Source organism: Emericellopsis atlantica (genome assembly GCF_019669845.1).
Source record: "Emericellopsis atlantica unplaced genomic scaffold F5Z01scaffold_22, whole genome shotgun sequence".
Taxonomy (NCBI): Eukaryota; Fungi; Ascomycota; class Sordariomycetes; order Hypocreales; family Bionectriaceae; genus Emericellopsis; species Emericellopsis atlantica.
The window spans coordinates 420,889-436,312 of record NW_025764724.1 but is presented as its reverse complement, the minus strand read 5'-3'; the positions used below and the strand labels follow the sequence as shown (position 1 = coordinate 436,312).

Here is a 15,424-nt window from a genome sequence, read left to right as displayed (position 1 = left end):
GGGCGGCGGACCTCCAGATGAAACCACCCAATGGTGGGGAAATACACGACACCTGGGGTAATGCTATGTCCGCCAAGGCCTGCTCCGCGCCCTTCTAGACCGCGATTGATCGCATTGCCCGCACCAAAGAGGCTTGTTATTGAGTATCCATGCCGCGGCCGGTGAGGTCTTGGGCGCTGGGGTCCCGCTTCGGCCGAGGCCTCCTCACCACAGACAATATGCTATATACCTTACCGAAAGTACGTGCAGGCAACAAACAAGATTCACTGTCGCTCATACCGGTACAAGACAATGCGAAATAAAAGCATGTACGTAGTACTAACCAACAAACTATAGACAAATATCTAGCCGCCTGATGTATCTGCGCGCCCACCCAGCCTCACTAGCATCCCCATATCTTTACTTTACTCGCTGGCGATCCGCATTGAAGCCTCCATTCCATTATGATACAGGATGCTTCCAGCCGGCAAAGGGTATAATGCTGTCTGGACTGGCCGTTACCCTTCCAAATGCAACGCGTGGCAAGGAGACCATGGCGGTCATGGAAGATTATCGAGGCTCAAATGACTGTCTCGGCCGCTGGGGCTCTCGTCGTTGTGGTTAGAGGTGATGTAGAGGACAAACATCTGCCCATCAGGTCCAGATACTTAGCAGGAGCAGCCCTCGTTGGGGTTGTCGATGCGGATGTTGATCGGGTCATCGAAATCGCCGCTGAACTCCTCCGATTCCTCCTGAGCGAGGGCATTGCGGGCAATGACTGTGGCAGGTCAGTATCGCGACATACCGTCTAGCACGGAGTCTACTCACCCTCAAACGCTTGGTCAATGTTGACGGCCTCCTTGGCACTGGTCTCAAAATATGGGATGTCGCCCTTTGACTGACAGAAAGTCATCGCACGCTTGTTTGAAATCTGCCAATCGTAAGCTGCCAACTCTCTGCTCCCTCGGGTTGTTCCAACTCACCACTCGCTTGCTCTCCTCCACATCAATCTTGTTGCCCAGAACCACCTACAACAGAGTCAGCAATGTCGCCATGCTATCGGAGAGCAACATACAAATGGGAAGTTGGGAGGATCCCTCGGCGAGGCTTGAATGAGAAACTCGTCTCTCCAGCTGTCCAAAGCCTCGAAGCTCTTGGAGTTGTTCACATCGTAGACCAAAACGCAACAGTCTGCACCACGGTAGAAGGCCACGCCTAGCGACTGGAAACGCTCCTGACCAGCTGTGTCCCATAGCTATCACTCCATCAGCTTCTGCAGCCCGCATGTGAGTCCGGGGCGACCGATCGTACCTGCATCGTCACCTGCTTATCGTCGATGATCACCTCGCGGGTCAGGAAGTCCGCACCGATTGTCGCCTTGTAGCTCGCGCTGAATTTCTTGTTGACCTAAGGCAGCTGTGTCAATGATCGGTAATGCGGTGGCCGTTTGCGGGGATGGAATCATACATATTGGTTCATCAGACTGGTCTTGCCAACACCACTGTCGCCAAGGATGATGATCTGGGATATTTAGTCGCTACACTTGCAATGATGCATGCCGTATGGATATCCGCACCTTGAGGAGGACCTTCTTCTTGGAAGACATGCTGGGCTATTGCTGTTGTTGGTACTGTTCGACGACGGGCTTCGGGCTGTCTGGCGACTGTATTTCGGGTGGTTTCGTATGCTCCAGGCGATCGAAACTGAATGTCGTTGTGCGGTGGAGTTCCAGCAATCGTCGCAGCGTCAAGTGGTTGTTTGGTCGACGATGATGAACGCCGATAGCGATTGCAGCACGTCAACAGCTCGGTGACCGATGGAGGTGATCCAGCGTTAGCCGCATCAGGCAAGACACCATGCATAAGACTAAGGTACACTGTAGCGGAGCGCTAGCGACTTTGCCTACCCTATCCACGAGATCGACACCGCCTTCGGCAGAAAACAATTATAACAGAGCCTCAAGCTCCTCAACACTGTTACACTACCAGGTAGCAAGGCACTAAAAGCTAAGACGATAGAAACCTTCACAACGGGATCTCCCAACAAGACACGTCTCGTCCCGGCACACTGCTGTTCCCACTGCCCCTCGATATAAAATGGCATACATAACCCCCCATCCGCTGGCTGTCAACCAGACACCGACCGTGTTCAGAATCTGGCACCGTTACAGTCCCGACCTCCCCAAAACAGCATCAACCACGCAGGTCCTCTAATTATCGCAAGTATCCTCAGTCAGTTATCACACAATAGACGAAAAGAACCAAACGGAATCTCAACGCGCCGCCACCGCCGACAAGAGCTACACACCTACTAGCAACATGAGCAACACTCGCACTGGCCGCCGTGGCCTCGCGCGCATTGTCGCCGCAACCTTTCTGACGGCGTTGTTCGGTATTGTTCGAGCGGGGCCTTCGTACGCAGGTCGAGTTGCTGCGGGCAACAGCGAAATCGTCCTCGGCAACAAGGTCCCTCTGGAGGCGCACATTGTCAGCAAGTGTCCAGATACGAGGGACGCCCTCCGAGAACTCATCCTTCCTGTGATGCAACGTGTCTCTGACAAGGTTGACTTCAAACTCTCCTACATTGGAAAGCCGGCTCCCCACGATGGCGTCCAGTGTATGCATGGTCCGTCCGAATGCATAGGAAATATCATCGAACTCTGCGCGCGAGAACTATACCCCGATCCTAAGCTTAGTCTTGGTTTTATTCTATGCCTTACTGAGGACTATAAGCGCATCCCCGAGCGTGCTCTTATCGAGGACTGCGCCCTAGAGCATGCTTTGGACTTTAATGCTCTAAACGAGTGCGCGACCCGCGACGACGGTGCCTATGGGCTGGAAGTTCTGCGCAACAGTATCACCAGGACAGCAGATGCTGGTGTAACAAAGTCCTGCACGGTTCGACTAAACAACGAAATCTACTGCATCCGCGATGGCGGTAAATGGACTGACTGCCCTCATGGCGCTGGCGTTGACGACCTGGTCATTGCTATTGAGAAGCTTTCCCGTTCCTCCTAAGCAGCACTCCCCTCTTTCAAGGGACGAAACACCTTCTCCCTGCAGCTCCCACCAGAAATGATGGGGACCAGTCTGTGTTAATTCAGAGATAATACCGAGAGGAGGATTGCCCCCTCTCACTAATCTAAATAATAAATAATAAGGGCCACACCAGTCCGTTGAAAGATTCCCACCTTCGCGCAGGCGCATTTCCACAGCACTAAACCATAGGGGCTAGATTTTGCTCACAATCGCTGCATAAACTGGCACGTGATGATATCACGTTAATTCAGTCCTTGGTTTCCGTACAAGTAGAATTCCAGTCAAACAAAAAAATTGCAATTGGTCTCGACATCTCGGGCTCATAAGCTAAAAGCTGATTCACAGTTCACCGCGTAGGTAGAGTGCGTTCGAATGGCTGCACAAGTCGGCCAGTAGCACCGTAAGTAGCCAGTGATGTCAGTGCACAACATCAAGTGCATCCCCCGAATCCGTAGCCCGATACCTCCAACGCGTACAGCGACAAGCTCGCCTGAGAGAGCTACGCATCGCTGTTCCAACCCAAATGGACCATCCTCGGTCTTCAGGCCTCGACGATGGCTGATGAGATTCTGCTCGAGAAGATCCACGATCTCAGCGACCTCGAACTCGCCGCCCTGCTCAGTCTCGTGGCTCGCGAGCACTGCCTGATCAGCACACCGTCCGATGCCCTCGATGACTTGCTCGAAGAATTGCAGCTTGTCGCCAGTCGAACCTTTGGCCTCAGCTGCGCGGTGATCAATTGCGACTCGACGACAACCTTGGATACGTTCGCCGCGTCTCTTCTTGTGAAGAGTCAGCAGACACCAACTGGCCCTGTGTACGCGAACACCAACGCGCACCTAGCAGCAAGTGCACCGCGCCAGAGACCAACATCTAGCGACCAGGATTCACTACACATTGGGAATGTCATCCTCGCGCGCAACCTCCACTTGGCACCGCATGCGGTACAAATACAGGCTTTGGAGCTCCTGAGGACCAGGCGGATCTTCACGCACACGGCAGTGCACGCAGCACCGAAACAGTTCCTTTTTCTCCCCGTGTTGGGAGCAGAAAGCGGCGGCGCAGCAAGGGTCACGAAGCACTTGAACGATTACATGTTTATTGGACACTGGCATGATCCAGAAGACGGCTATGTCAATCTCGAAGATGGCGACGACAATGTCAACGTCGAAACAGCGTCGACAGACAGTGTGGTCAAAGTGAGAGTGACGCACCAGGATCAAAAAGATTATCCTTTCCCGGAAGCACTTGTGTCTGAAGCAGTAAGCACCACGCCGAGACGAAATGTACAGAGACTGACTCAGACCAGGACATTGCCAGACTATCCACTCTAAGCCGACGAGTCGACGTCGATATCAATGTCACCCGATACCGGATGAACATCATCTCCTTCCTGCGGATGCATCGCGCCGTGGCTGATGGGATCAGCCCCAGTGCTACCAAGCATCTGGAGCTGTTGTGCCGATGCCTTGCGCCATTGCACAAAGTCGCCTTCGTCACGCCGGCGCTCGTGGGTCTGGCCGCACGTAAAGTATACATACATCGCATTCGCATTGCCAAGCCTGAGAATGAGCGAAGCATGCAATGGGGCAGCAAGCTGGGCGCCGTGGAGGCTATATTGGATGGGGTAGGGCCTGAAGAGCTCATTGAAGATGTTTTGACAATGGTGACGGCGCCATTGTGAATGCCCCGTCGTTTATTACTATATATAATTCGTCGTCATGCCCGCAAAACTATACTCCGGTGCCTTGCGTTGTATGTGGAACAACGTCGACAATGTACCAAATCAATAGCAATTTTCATAAGTCCCGTCATGAAACTAGGTCACTCATTGGACCTTCTTCAACTTGCACTCCCAGCCAGAGTTGCTCTCGAGGAGCGGAAGACTACAGTGGTTAGCAACAGAACCACGCTGCAAGAAAGAAGGATTAACTTACCTGGCACCAAGGCACCAGCCCAATTCGTTGCCATCAATCTTCTTGGCAATCTTCACCTCGCGATCAATAGGCATTTCGTACCCAGTATGCAGCAGGGCCATCATGAAGTTCAGATCGAGGCAGTGCTCCGGGCGGTCCTTCAGCTCGTCCATAGCGCCAGGGATGCTCTCGAACACGTCCCACGACTCGGCGCCTTTGCAAACGGTGTTGGCCAGGTCGTGCATCTCACGGAGTGTAAAGGAGTCAGGCATGCCAATGGGTTTGGTGCGGTCGTAAAAGTAGGAGAAGATGTAGACATCCTCGTTGGCAAATGTCTTAGCCAGGGGAGGCTGGTAGATGCCGTTGAAAGAGCAAGGAGCGATATCGCAAGCAGCGCCCTTGTTAAGGATCTTCTCGGCGAGGGCACGGCACTGCGCAGGTGCAGGTTCCGAGGGACCGGTGAAGTTGAAGCTGTGGTCCTTGTTCTCATAGGAGACTTCAATTTCCTTGGACATTCCCACGGCGAAGCAAGGATGCGTGATGGGCTTGCTCATCCAGGCATCGTCTGTGCCCTTGTCGAGGGCAATGTCCTTCACCAGCGTTTCGTGAATGGTGGTTCGCGCGGCCATTAGGCCAAAGTTCAGGTGAGAGTGCTGGTACAGATCGAAATGGCGGCCGCCAAAGTCAAGAGTGTACTTCTGATCGCCCTCTGCGAGCTCTCCAGGCATGCCTCCGTCCGCAGCTCCCTTAAAGGTGGGCTCGAAGACAATCTGGGTCGACCCGCCACCAAGGTCAAAGACAGCGGCCGTCTCCCCCTTGTCGGGGCCGCCAATCTTCTTGAGCAAGTAGTTGGTCGTGATCCAGGCGTACACGCCCTCCTGCGAACCGGGCATAATGGCAACGCCGTCATGCTCCTGTGACACGACAGGGAAGGGGTAGTCCTGTTCCAAGTGCGTGCGGACCTGCTTCAGAATGGCATCGGCCGCTTCTTCACCAATCATGCGCAGACCAGCGGTCGCTTTGACGGCAATCGGGCTGCAACTCTTGAGTTTCTCGGGTACGGTGTCCATGGCGCGCTGCAGCAAAGGATCCAGTGTTTTCGCAGCAGCCACGGGATCATCCTTGTATTTGCTCAGTCCACCCACGGACTTCTCCGTCATCATAAACTCCTCGCCCTCCAATTCTGGTGTAGGGCCACAGTTGTTGAACTTGTAGACGTGAATACGCGAACCGGTGCTGCCGGCGTCGATCATCAGGACGTATTCCACAATCGACTTGTCCTTTGAGTAGGACTTGGTGCACTTGGGTGTTCCATAGCTGTCATCAGCGGGTGACTGACCGCTGTTGCCCGCAACATCATTGTAAACTTCGTAGCCGGACGGTGTGAAGAAGTAGAGCAGGCAGATGACCGCAAAAGCGACACCGCCAATCTTGAGCCACTTTGACTTTTGCGACTGCGCCAGCCAGGATTCCTTCATCTTGGCGAAATAGCCTCCGTCTCGGGCAGACGCGTAGTAACGGTCGGGCTTTTCGTAGGGGTCGTGAGCGACTTGCTTGGACGTGGGTAGCGAAACAGAAGATCTCCTCATGAGGTCGCGAGTCCGTGACTGAGCTGGCTTGCTTTTAGAATGTCTGGACAAAGTCGCACATCGGATAGCAAGAAGCGAATGACAATGGAACGTAAAGAGGGAATGAAGAAGACAGTTGAATCAAGGGCCAAGGCAGAGAATGTGGGTTGTCTGACAAGGCGACTGGAGGCGTCGACGAAGTGCAGGTTGGGATAGGGGATACCGCGCCCAGGGTCGAAGGTAGTAGAACTGACCAATCACGCTCTACAGGTCTGCAACCAGAATAGGGGAGCAGGCTTTCGAAGTTTCGATAGTCAGTCACTACGGATCCTCCCGCGTGCTACCAAATACATAGTATCATCGTGGATTCCAATGAAGTCGACTGTGCAGTCGCAAACATGCTTTATTATTTGCTGAACTGCATTCCCTCTGAGACTATTGGAAGTATACTTTAGTTGATGGACCGATGAAGCCGACGACGGGACTGCCAGGTGGAGGCCGTGCACGGGCCTCAATAGACGCTTACTCATCGCCCATCTAGGACTAGCGTCTTTAACGCAATCCAATATTAACGCACAGGAGCTGCCAAAATCTTGCTCTTTTCTTTTTCTTTTCTCTTTATCAAAAAGCACCCGAGCTGCCACGACCTTCACCTAGCATCGCTTGCGATGTCCCACGGTGTCGCGTTGCCTTTCCCCCCCGGGGGAAACGCTCGGAAAAGTAGAAACCCTTGGATATAGGAAATCTCTCGCCATTGTTCCTCGTGGACATTGACCGTAGGCCTGAGACGCCAAGAAGGGGGGACATATCATCACGCACACCTCGTATTTGACTTGAGTGAACCACACTGTGACTAGCCAACTCAGTTCAACACGTAACGTGGCTTTGTCTTCAAATCCTAGCACCCGCATTGTGCAAGCATGACTGGTCAACCTTTCAACCCCGGACATCACCGATCACGGCTCGCAGTGTCTGATGTCGACGTCTTAATTTCGCGTTTAGGCATTCGCATCTGCCTTGATCTTTCCGCTGTCGGTCTTGCTCCTATGTTGATCCCTCACAAAGTCTTCGATCTTATGGTCATGATGAGGCCGTTCTGGTGGACCACGGATGTCCTCCGACTTTGTGGTCGCCGGTTCTTGCTTCGAGTTGCCAAGGATCTTTGACGCTGCCGGGACGTATTCGGTGACTGTAAGCACAGGGTATCAGTCACTTGTATACGTATTTTGCAGGGAAGGACAGGGATGACTTGCTCTTCTCAACAATCGGATTGGGTTGTTGCGGGTGCTGTGCCTTGCGCTTCTCTTCAGCAACCCGGTCAAGCTGCTCCTTGTAGGTATGCGGCTCTTCCTCCTGCTTTTGGGTGGGCTGTTGTCCGGCCATTGTGCGCTGGTAGTTTTGCTTCTTCAAGAGTGAGCAATTGGTGTACTGTGATGTTCCAAGAAGCAAAAGTCCTACCAACATTTAGATACCTACCCAAGGTTAATAAAGGTCTACGCCGCCATACGCGTAATGGGCATGACGTCAAAGTGTCTAGTCGCGGGGCACTCACAGGTTTCGATTGTCACAGCAGCGCCAGATTCTGGCAAGTACCCAGTTTGAGACTTTGAGCCTGATGTCCTCCTTGATTTGTGGGCTTAAAGAGTTTGATGTTGCTCAAAAGAGCACACTCTATTGCATCGTCACGATAACCGTGCGGTGGAGGTGACCAGGATATACCCCCTACCAGTACAGGTACGTTGGAAGGCTCAACATCTGCGGCGGGATTGTGAACACCATGCTGCCACGAGCGGGCCAGCCACATCTTTATCCGGAGTACCTCACGGGAACCCATTCTACAGCTATCCCGTAGCGCAGATATCACAATAAGGTCATGTGCAGTGTCAGCAAGCCAGCTGACATACGAAGTTTCCATCCTCCTTACCCTGGAACGTTCGTGTGGTTGTCATCAGACGAGCGCGTCAACATTGGTCGCCTGCTCAGTCCATTAGTTTCGTTTAGCAAGTACCTGGGAATTTGAAAGACTCTCTACAACGTCTGCTATGATCAAGACATTTGCTGGTTTCTTCAATGCAGTAACTCAATAACATTTCACGTGGCATTTAGTTCAATATTATTAGTATCAATCCTAGCTGGAGACCGGGATTCATTTACCAACAGCCCCGCGCTAAAATCGAACCCAACTCCTTCTCGCGACGTCACTAACCAACCCCTCCAAAAAAGAATGCCTCAACGACCAAGCCTCACCAAAACTTAGATTATACCAGTCACATTCTTTTGTTGCCATTTCCCCCACAAAAACCCCTAGCCATGGCCCCAATACCGATTACAATCATCACCGGTTTCCTTGGCTCCGGCAAGACGACTCTCATTCTCAACCTCATCCCCCAACTCCGCGCCCAATCGCCAAACTACCGCCTCGCTCTCCTCAAAAACGAGTTTGGAGATGTGGCAGTCGACTCACAACTAGCGTCGTCGAGCGCGATATCGGGTGTCCAGGAGATGCTAGGTGGTTGTATCTGCTGCAACCTCGTCGGTTCGCTATCCCCTGCGCTCGCCGAGCTCGAGACCACAGTGAAGCCAGACCGCATCATCATCGAGACGAGCGGGAGTGCCTTCCCCGCCACGCTGGCGCTCGAGGTCAATCGTCTGGCGAGGGACACTGGGAAATACGTGCTGGACGGCGTTGTCAGCGTGATCGATGTGGAGAACTGGCAGGGCTACGAGGACACGAGCTACACCGCCAGGATCCAGGCGCGGTACACCGATCTCGTGGTCCTGAACAAGTGGGAGACGGCGGGCGAGGACCGATATGACGAGTGCCTCGATCGTCTGGGCGATCTCGAGGTGGACGTTGCCAAGGTCAAGAGCGACAATGGCTGGGTAGCCATGGACGTTGTGTTTGGCGTGGATGGCGGACTCGCCCAAGACTTGACGGAAGAGGAGGCGGCCAAGACAACGGCGAACGGGCACAATCATGGTCAAGAGAATGGACACGACCACAAGCATGGGCATCAGAGCGAGGTGGAGGTCCTGTCCGTCGAGCTCAAGGGTGACGCTGGCGTCGCCATTTCCACCGACAAATTGGAGGCGAACCTTCTCCGCAAGGCACCCAAGGACGAAGTATACCGCATTAAAGCTGTGGCTACCCTCTCGTCGCTGCCAAAGAACTCGGACCCGGAATTGCCTCCGCCGGCGGAGCATCCCAAGGGCCGCTATATCCTCAACTGGGCATTCGGGCGGTGGACATATACGCCCGTCGCCGCAGATGGCACTGAACACGCGTCGAGTAGCGAGACACCGCTACGGATGACGATCATTACGGGACGATACGAGAGCAACAAGTGGAAGAAGCTGATAGAAGCCGGCGGGGTGATAGAGATAGATGGAGGAAGCAAAAGCGACCTCGTGGTGACGAAAGTACTGTAGATCAGGGACCGGACCATTCTTGTAGATATTGATGTTGACTCGGAGAGGGATCTAGAGACCTATATATAATGGTGAAACGACACGCTGAAAACGCCGTTGGAAACCCATGCTCGTGCTTTGTTTCATTGACGTGCTCACAGACTGACTGTGACGGTCATGTTGTTGCTCAGTACCATCAACGTCGGCGGCAACTCATTGCACAACAGCTCCACGTCGGACAGGTAACTTATGGTACTCTTCTCGTCCAGAGCAGTCCCGTCCGCGGGGATAGGCAGCGTGCTCATGAGCAGTGCTGTCTCTCCGGAGTGGCGCCGCATGAGCTCGTTTAGTATAAGATGCTGAGCGCGGCTGGGTAAATCGTTGAAGGAGAGGGAAAGATTTGCCGTTGAGTATCTCGAGCCACCCTCCTGCTCTCCAGTTTCAATCCGGTACGACTGTAGGATGTCCGAGACGTTCAAATTCAGGTCGCCCGTCTCCGAGTTTCGGCGCGACTGTGCCAGGGATCCCCCACGAGAGTGCACCGGCGAGTTGGCTGCCGAACGCGACACAAAGGGGGTGGATTCGATGGGATCAGCAAATGCAATGGTCTTTTGGCCTTCGGCGCCGGCGAGCTTGTTCTCAGGAACTTGTTGTTTTCGAAGCTTGCTGCCGCCGTACGATGACTGGCGTGATGCCGAGGGTCGCTCAGTCCTCGGTGTGCTGGAACCAGATTCTGCAAAGCTAAGTCTTACTGCATCGCCGTCGGTCGTCATAGTAGTCTCCGGCACCGGGCGACTGGAGAATCGCACCCCTGATGATTGCCTAGAAATGGCCGGACGTGAGGGCATTGCTGTCTTGGAGTCTTCGGAGGATCTCACTGGACTCATTGACTTTGATCGAAGAAGTCCTCGTGATTCATCTTCACTTTGACGTGGCAGAGGTAGCATGGAGCGCACAGCCTTGATTGCATGATCACTTTCGTTGTTAGGACTGGCGGCGAAAGCCACGACACGAGGGGTTGTCGTTGCTGAAGTCGGCTCCTCGTCCATTTCGTGCAGCGTTTGTGACGTTGACATGGTACCGTACATAGGCCCTGTAACAGATGAGTCCTTTGATTTTGACTGCCGCCGTCGAGACCTCCCCTGGCGCTGTTGAGAGGTTGCCGAATCGTTACTCCTCCTCGAGGCTCGAAGGAGTGGCTGGCGATCTGGATCATGCCCCGGCGTGGACTCCTGAGGGTAAGGATCTGCGCCAGTGGCCATCTCACTGTCAGACGCGTCGGTCGTCGTAGATGACTCACCGTCTGAGTCAGGATACTCTCCTCTCTGTAAGTGATTGTCCAAGAGGTGATGGGTATGCATGCCGACGCTCCCGCCCAATTTCTTAAGCATCGATATCGTTGGGCGTTTAGACACCATACCAATGTCGCCACTGGTAGTGTGTCTGCCCATGGGATCCAAATCATCGTGGGGGTTGTAGACACCAGGCCGAGCCGACGTTGATTCTTTGATCTGCGCAATGTGTGTTTCTCCCCAGCTATCCGACATACGATCGAAGCGACCTCTGAAGTTCTGAAGATCATCCCACCACTCTGCGTCCTTCAGTGCATCGTTGACGAGAATGTCCCAGTCAATGTCCTGGCTGACACCATTGATGATGAGTTCGTAGGTATTGAGCTCCCCCGACGCGAGCCAGAACACCATGACCTTGGCTTCTATCCGCAGTTTCTCGAGTAGCTGTTTGACGCGCGCAGTTTCTTCTGGGACTTCGTTCTCGTATTCGACAAATACCATGACTCGCAGCTGGTACGCCGAGCCCCATGTTTGAACACTCTGCAGGATATGTCCGAGTTGCAAGATCAACGTGTCTCGTCAGGTTAGCCGCCTTGTCCTGTGCAAACGATGGATTTGACTCACATGTATCGAAATTGGTGGTCAATATGTTTTGACCGTCCGACGTGACCTCGGCTGACATCTGAATGGGCCAGAGATCGACGTATTTCTTGCTGTGGGACTCGCCAGTCCCCGGTGCCTCGAGTGTATCGAAACCAAACCCAACAGCAACATTGAGTCGGTAGCGTAAAGCCAGGTCCTCCAACATGGTCATGTACTGGGTCGGCGACATCATGTCCTCGTTTCGAATGACATCGGTTGGGAGCGTGCCCGACAGAATCCGTGACGAGGTGTCGCCTCTACGTCTAGTAGGGCGTCTGGTACCCGATTTCGACGTCTGCTTCATCTGGGAAGCAACAAAAGTCGGTATGTCCGGCACGTATGTATGGTGCCCAGACCTACGCAAGTCTTGCATGTTATAAAATCCAATGATAGCCACATTTGGTCTCATGCCACCCAGACCGGAACTGAGAATCAGGTTGCGGACGCCCCAGTTGAAGGATGGTGACATTGTGAGCTGAACAAATGCCTTGATTCTGGACGACTCGGAGATGTAGTTGGTCCAGGCCTGCTGTTGTAAGCGAGCTTCGTCCACGCCTTTGGAAAAGTCGTCAGTGACAATGACGTGACCCAAGATGTAGAGAGATCCCTTCTTCAAAGAGTTGCAGAACTTGATCAGTCTTGTCTGTTTCCTTGGATTGTTGACAAGGAGGATAATATGTGGGCGCCAGTGCTTGATGTGTTCTGGCCGCAGACGAAGAAGGTACTTGCGGACCTGGTGATAGATCAGGTTCTGAGAAACGTCACCCCATCGCTTCGGAGGGCAAAGGTAATGTATCAACAGGAAGAGAGCGACAAGGAGACATATAGCCAGGGCGGCGTAGGTCTCGTCCACGAAGAACATGGCAAAGGCGGACATGATGCTGCCAAGCAGAGCTGTCTGCCAACTGAAGAACTTGAAGCTTGGTCGGAAGTTGGGCGCGGTGGCAATCTTCAGGAAGAAGCATGCCAGATTCATAACGAAGAAGGTCATCTGGAAGCCCATGGAAATGAATGTAGCAATCTGATTCAAGTCTGCGAGAAGGGCCAGTTGTGCGATGGCATAGGTGAGCGCGAGCGCGGCAATAGGATCATCCCGTCGTCGGCTGCCCCGGTCTAGAAATGCCATGCCGGGCAAAAGCTGGTCTCGAGCCAGAGCCCTCAGGAGCCCTGCCGAAGTTTTGATACCTATCAAGGCTGAAAAAGCTGTCGTGGCACACTCGCCAGCGAAGATGACCCAAGGGGCCACGTTGACGAGTGAAAGAATGTTGGAGTTGGCTAGAAGGGAGTCGTGCGTGATGCTGGATGCCATCGACAAAGCAACGATACAGTAGACGATGAGTGTCGTCAAGGTGGCCCATAACGTCCCCTTGGGGATTGATTTATTGGGGTCTTGAAGGTCTGCCGATAGAGAAGCGCCTGCTAGGATGCCTGCGGTAGCCCTGGGAGATTGGTCAGCAGGAAACTCACCATCTCCACGCCCAACTTACGGAAAGAGGATGCCGAATAATTCTCTAAAGGTCTCCATGCCGTTGAAAGCTATGCGGTCAACGGGGGGAAGGAAGTTGTCTGCCAGAGTGTCCAAGCTGAGGCCGGTAAAGTGAATACCCTGAGCATGGTCTTGGAATGGTTCTTTGAAGACAGCCGATCCCGGAATGCTCAGTACTGATAGCGATAGGATGGCCAGCAACGCATTGCCAGCCGTCGCGAATATCGATGAACCCAACAGACAAGAGCCTGTACAAACAAACAGGACTATTGTCTGAAGGCCGTATTTCACCCAGTATCCCTCGGGAAAGTCTGGTTCAATGTTGAGCTTGATGCAGTCTATGAGACCAACAACATTCATGGCCGAGCTCAAAACTGAGGCAAGGTAGAGCATGATGCCTATTGATCCGCCAAATTCAGGACCAAGCGAGCGTGAGATGAGATAATAAGCACCCCCTCCCTTGACCTCGCCATTGGAAGCGACGGCTGACAAGGAGAAGAGCGTGAGGAAGTCGATGCAGTACGCCACCAAGAGCAGACCTTTGACGTTAGTTGATGACCAAAAAGTGCCCTCACCGCTTAGCATGCTTACCTATGATGCCAACGAGCCCAATTCGACCCAGTATGAGTCCGAACCTCAAGAACATGAGGATGCTCATTATACTCAGGCATACTGGTATGTAGACCCCAGCTACGGTGCCCAACTTGGGTCTGACCTTCTTCTCGCCGCCATGCTCGCCGCCAGGGCCAGAGGATGAGGCCATGCTGGGGCAATATGGCTTTCGAGAGATCTGGAGACCAAGTCAGGTGCAAGTAAGAAATCTCATGCAACCTTTCGAGTTCTCCTTGCGGTGGTGCAAGTGCTCAGGCAGGGAGCAGGTGAAGGTTGCTCGCTCGGCGATGTGCGAGAAATCTTCAAATACACCCAGGTCGTCGCGTCAAAGTCGAGAAAGGACAACGCACTCAGCGCAGTCGCGTGCGGATGTGCGACGACCCAAGTACGCCTCGTCTTTTGAGACCAAGGGAGGCGAGGCGGGAAGTAGAGGTGAGGAACGCCCACAGTGCATATCATTTGTCTGGGCAGCGTCCACACGGTGCACAGGGCGACATCATCAATGCCGACTGAACCTCCATCTGGATCCGTTCCCCTCACTTTCTCTTCCACTCGCCGCTTGTCCCCATGATATAGAACTTGGCGGTGTTCGCTCGCATTGCACAAGTGACCGTACGCCCCTATCACGGGTAGTTCTGAGCATGAGCGGCATGCGGGGTGACGTCTCCGTCACGCCGTATCCGTAGTGGTGGTCTTGGGAAGTTGGGCTACGCTACGTACTGTCCAGTCTTCTTCAGCCTCCACAGCGCTTCTACACGGTCCTTGTATTCGCATTACAAAAAGATGTAGGACTGCTGTTGATTAGTTCTTCAAATATGTACCGTACCATATGGCTTGTAAGCACAGTGGGTGGTTCTGGCATCCCAATGTTCTGTTCCAATAAGTTCTCTGGTTGATGATACCTCATGCAGTGCAGCTCGACAGCGTACTAGTATTATGCACTTCAAATCTTTGTTTCGCCGACCCCGATTTCCCTCCTCAAATTCGCCCAACGACTACAATGTTACAATCTGGAGTCGCGCAGCATCTCACATGTTAATGCGGGTGCGAGCATTTGCAGGCTACAGCACGACTCGAAGCATGTGGAGCATGAGTCGCATCAAGTGACTGCACGCGATAAGAGATAAAGCTTGCCCGCCGCTCACCTTTGCTCGGTCAACAGCGGCAAGAGCTTTTGTCGGATATCTCGTGGTCATGTGGTCAAATGAATGGCAATTTCTCCGGCTTAGAGCTTCATATCCAGTAAGGCTCCCTATGTTCCCTTTTGTCGTATTTACCTTATTACCTTGGAACCATGGTCCAGACATTCAATTGAAATGATTTAGACCGTGCCGTGACCCCAGGCCCAGGGTGCCCTTGAGGCCTTGCGGTAGGTGCCCAGGCAGCCGACAGTGGGGGCAGCTGTCGGAAAACTGGGGACCTTCCCACCGTGACGCAGTCAGCCGATCCAGCCCCATCCATCCATCCATCCAGTCCACTGGCA

At 53.4% G+C, this 15,424-nt stretch overlaps 8 protein-coding genes across 8 annotated transcripts; 3 read left to right on the top strand and 5 right to left on the bottom strand.

Annotated features, from left to right (window-relative positions):
* Window positions 1–275: 275 nt before the first annotated feature.
* On the bottom strand, window positions 276–1,823 carry F5Z01DRAFT_661563 (small GTPase superfamily). Its single transcript, XM_046263891.1, has 7 exons — window positions 1,556–1,823; window positions 1,447–1,500; window positions 1,291–1,386; window positions 1,055–1,234; window positions 963–1,007; window positions 808–910; window positions 276–757 (listed from the first exon to the last, which is right to left on the bottom strand). Exons 1-7 carry the CDS (start codon window positions 1,583–1,585, stop codon window positions 648–650), a joined length of 618 nt encoding a protein of 205 aa, XP_046116266.1. The 5' UTR covers window positions 1,586–1,823; the 3' UTR covers window positions 276–647.
* A 474-nt stretch (window positions 1,824–2,297) lies between these two features.
* F5Z01DRAFT_638607 (gamma interferon inducible lysosomal thiol reductase) lies at window positions 2,298–2,996 on the top strand (the record flags this gene model as incomplete). Its single annotated transcript, XM_046262385.1, has 1 exon — window positions 2,298–2,996. One exon carries the CDS (start codon window positions 2,298–2,300, stop codon window positions 2,994–2,996), a length of 699 nt encoding a protein of 232 aa, XP_046116265.1.
* A 164-nt stretch (window positions 2,997–3,160) lies between these two features.
* On the top strand, window positions 3,161–4,917 carry F5Z01DRAFT_242662 (uncharacterized protein). The gene is made up of 2 exons (XM_046258417.1): window positions 3,161–4,279; window positions 4,327–4,917. The coding sequence occupies exons 1-2, from the start codon at window positions 3,572–3,574 to the stop codon at window positions 4,699–4,701; spliced, it is 1,083 nt and encodes a 360-aa protein (XP_046116264.1). The 5' UTR covers window positions 3,161–3,571; the 3' UTR covers window positions 4,702–4,917.
* F5Z01DRAFT_727228 (guanosine diphosphatase) lies at window positions 4,846–6,700 on the bottom strand (the record flags this gene model as incomplete). The annotated part of the gene is made up of 2 exons (XM_046266665.1): window positions 4,955–6,700; window positions 4,846–4,903 (listed from the first exon to the last, which is right to left on the bottom strand). The coding sequence occupies exons 1-2, from the start codon at window positions 6,520–6,522 to the stop codon at window positions 4,846–4,848; spliced, it is 1,626 nt and encodes a 541-aa protein (XP_046116263.1). The 5' UTR covers window positions 6,523–6,700.
* Window positions 6,701–7,111, bottom strand: F5Z01DRAFT_661559 (uncharacterized protein). Its single transcript, XM_046263890.1, has one exon. It carries the CDS (start codon window positions 7,029–7,031, stop codon window positions 6,816–6,818), a length of 216 nt encoding a protein of 71 aa, XP_046116262.1. The 5' UTR covers window positions 7,032–7,111; the 3' UTR covers window positions 6,701–6,815.
* Window positions 7,112–7,499: 388 nt separating this feature from the next.
* On the bottom strand, window positions 7,500–7,884 carry F5Z01DRAFT_676216 (uncharacterized protein; the record flags this gene model as incomplete). The annotated part of the gene is made up of 2 exons (XM_046265232.1): window positions 7,500–7,661; window positions 7,723–7,884. 2 exons carry the CDS (start codon window positions 7,882–7,884, stop codon window positions 7,500–7,502), a joined length of 324 nt encoding a protein of 107 aa, XP_046116261.1.
* A 603-nt stretch (window positions 7,885–8,487) lies between these two features.
* On the top strand, window positions 8,488–9,997 carry F5Z01DRAFT_243168 (CobW/HypB/UreG, nucleotide-binding domain-containing protein). The gene has a single exon (XM_046258421.1). It carries the CDS (start codon window positions 8,812–8,814, stop codon window positions 9,928–9,930), a length of 1,119 nt encoding a protein of 372 aa, XP_046116260.1. The 5' UTR covers window positions 8,488–8,811; the 3' UTR covers window positions 9,931–9,997.
* A 67-nt stretch (window positions 9,998–10,064) lies between these two features.
* On the bottom strand, window positions 10,065–14,092 carry F5Z01DRAFT_625814 (cation chloride cotransporter; the record flags this gene model as incomplete). The annotated part of the gene is made up of 4 exons (XM_046261449.1): window positions 10,065–11,776; window positions 11,826–13,282; window positions 13,331–13,868; window positions 13,921–14,092. The coding sequence occupies 4 exons, from the start codon at window positions 14,090–14,092 to the stop codon at window positions 10,065–10,067; spliced, it is 3,879 nt and encodes a 1,292-aa protein (XP_046116259.1).
* Window positions 14,093–15,424: the final 1,332 nt, after the last annotated feature.

What these genes read in the sequence shown, in the direction of transcription:
- F5Z01DRAFT_661563 (XM_046263891.1), bottom strand. Translation starts at nt 1,585, where the DNA reads ATGTCTTCCAAGAAGAAGGTCCTCCTCAAG. An exon ending in AGAAGAAGGTCCTCCTCAAG is followed by an intron (nt 1,501 to 1,555) that starts GTGCGGATATCC and finishes TAAATATCCCAG; the next exon opens with ATCATCATCCTTGGCGACAG. An exon ending in TGGAGGAGAGCAAGCGAGTG is followed by an intron (nt 911 to 962) that starts GTGAGTTGGAAC and finishes TACGATTGGCAG; the next exon opens with ATTTCAAACAAGCGTGCGAT.
- F5Z01DRAFT_242662 (XM_046258417.1), top strand. Translation starts at nt 3,572, where the DNA reads ATGGCTGATGAGATTCTGCTCGAGAAGATCCACGATCTCAGCGACCTC. An exon ending in AAGCACTTGTGTCTGAAGCA is followed by an intron (nt 4,280 to 4,326) that starts GTAAGCACCACG and finishes GACTCAGACCAG; the next exon opens with GACATTGCCAGACTATCCAC.
- F5Z01DRAFT_661559 (XM_046263890.1), bottom strand. Translation starts at nt 7,031, where the DNA reads ATGAGTAAGCGTCTATTGAGGCCCGTGCACGGCCTCCACCTGGCAGTC.
- F5Z01DRAFT_243168 (XM_046258421.1), top strand. Translation starts at nt 8,812, where the DNA reads ATGGCCCCAATACCGATTACAATCATCACCGGTTTCCTTGGCTCCGGC.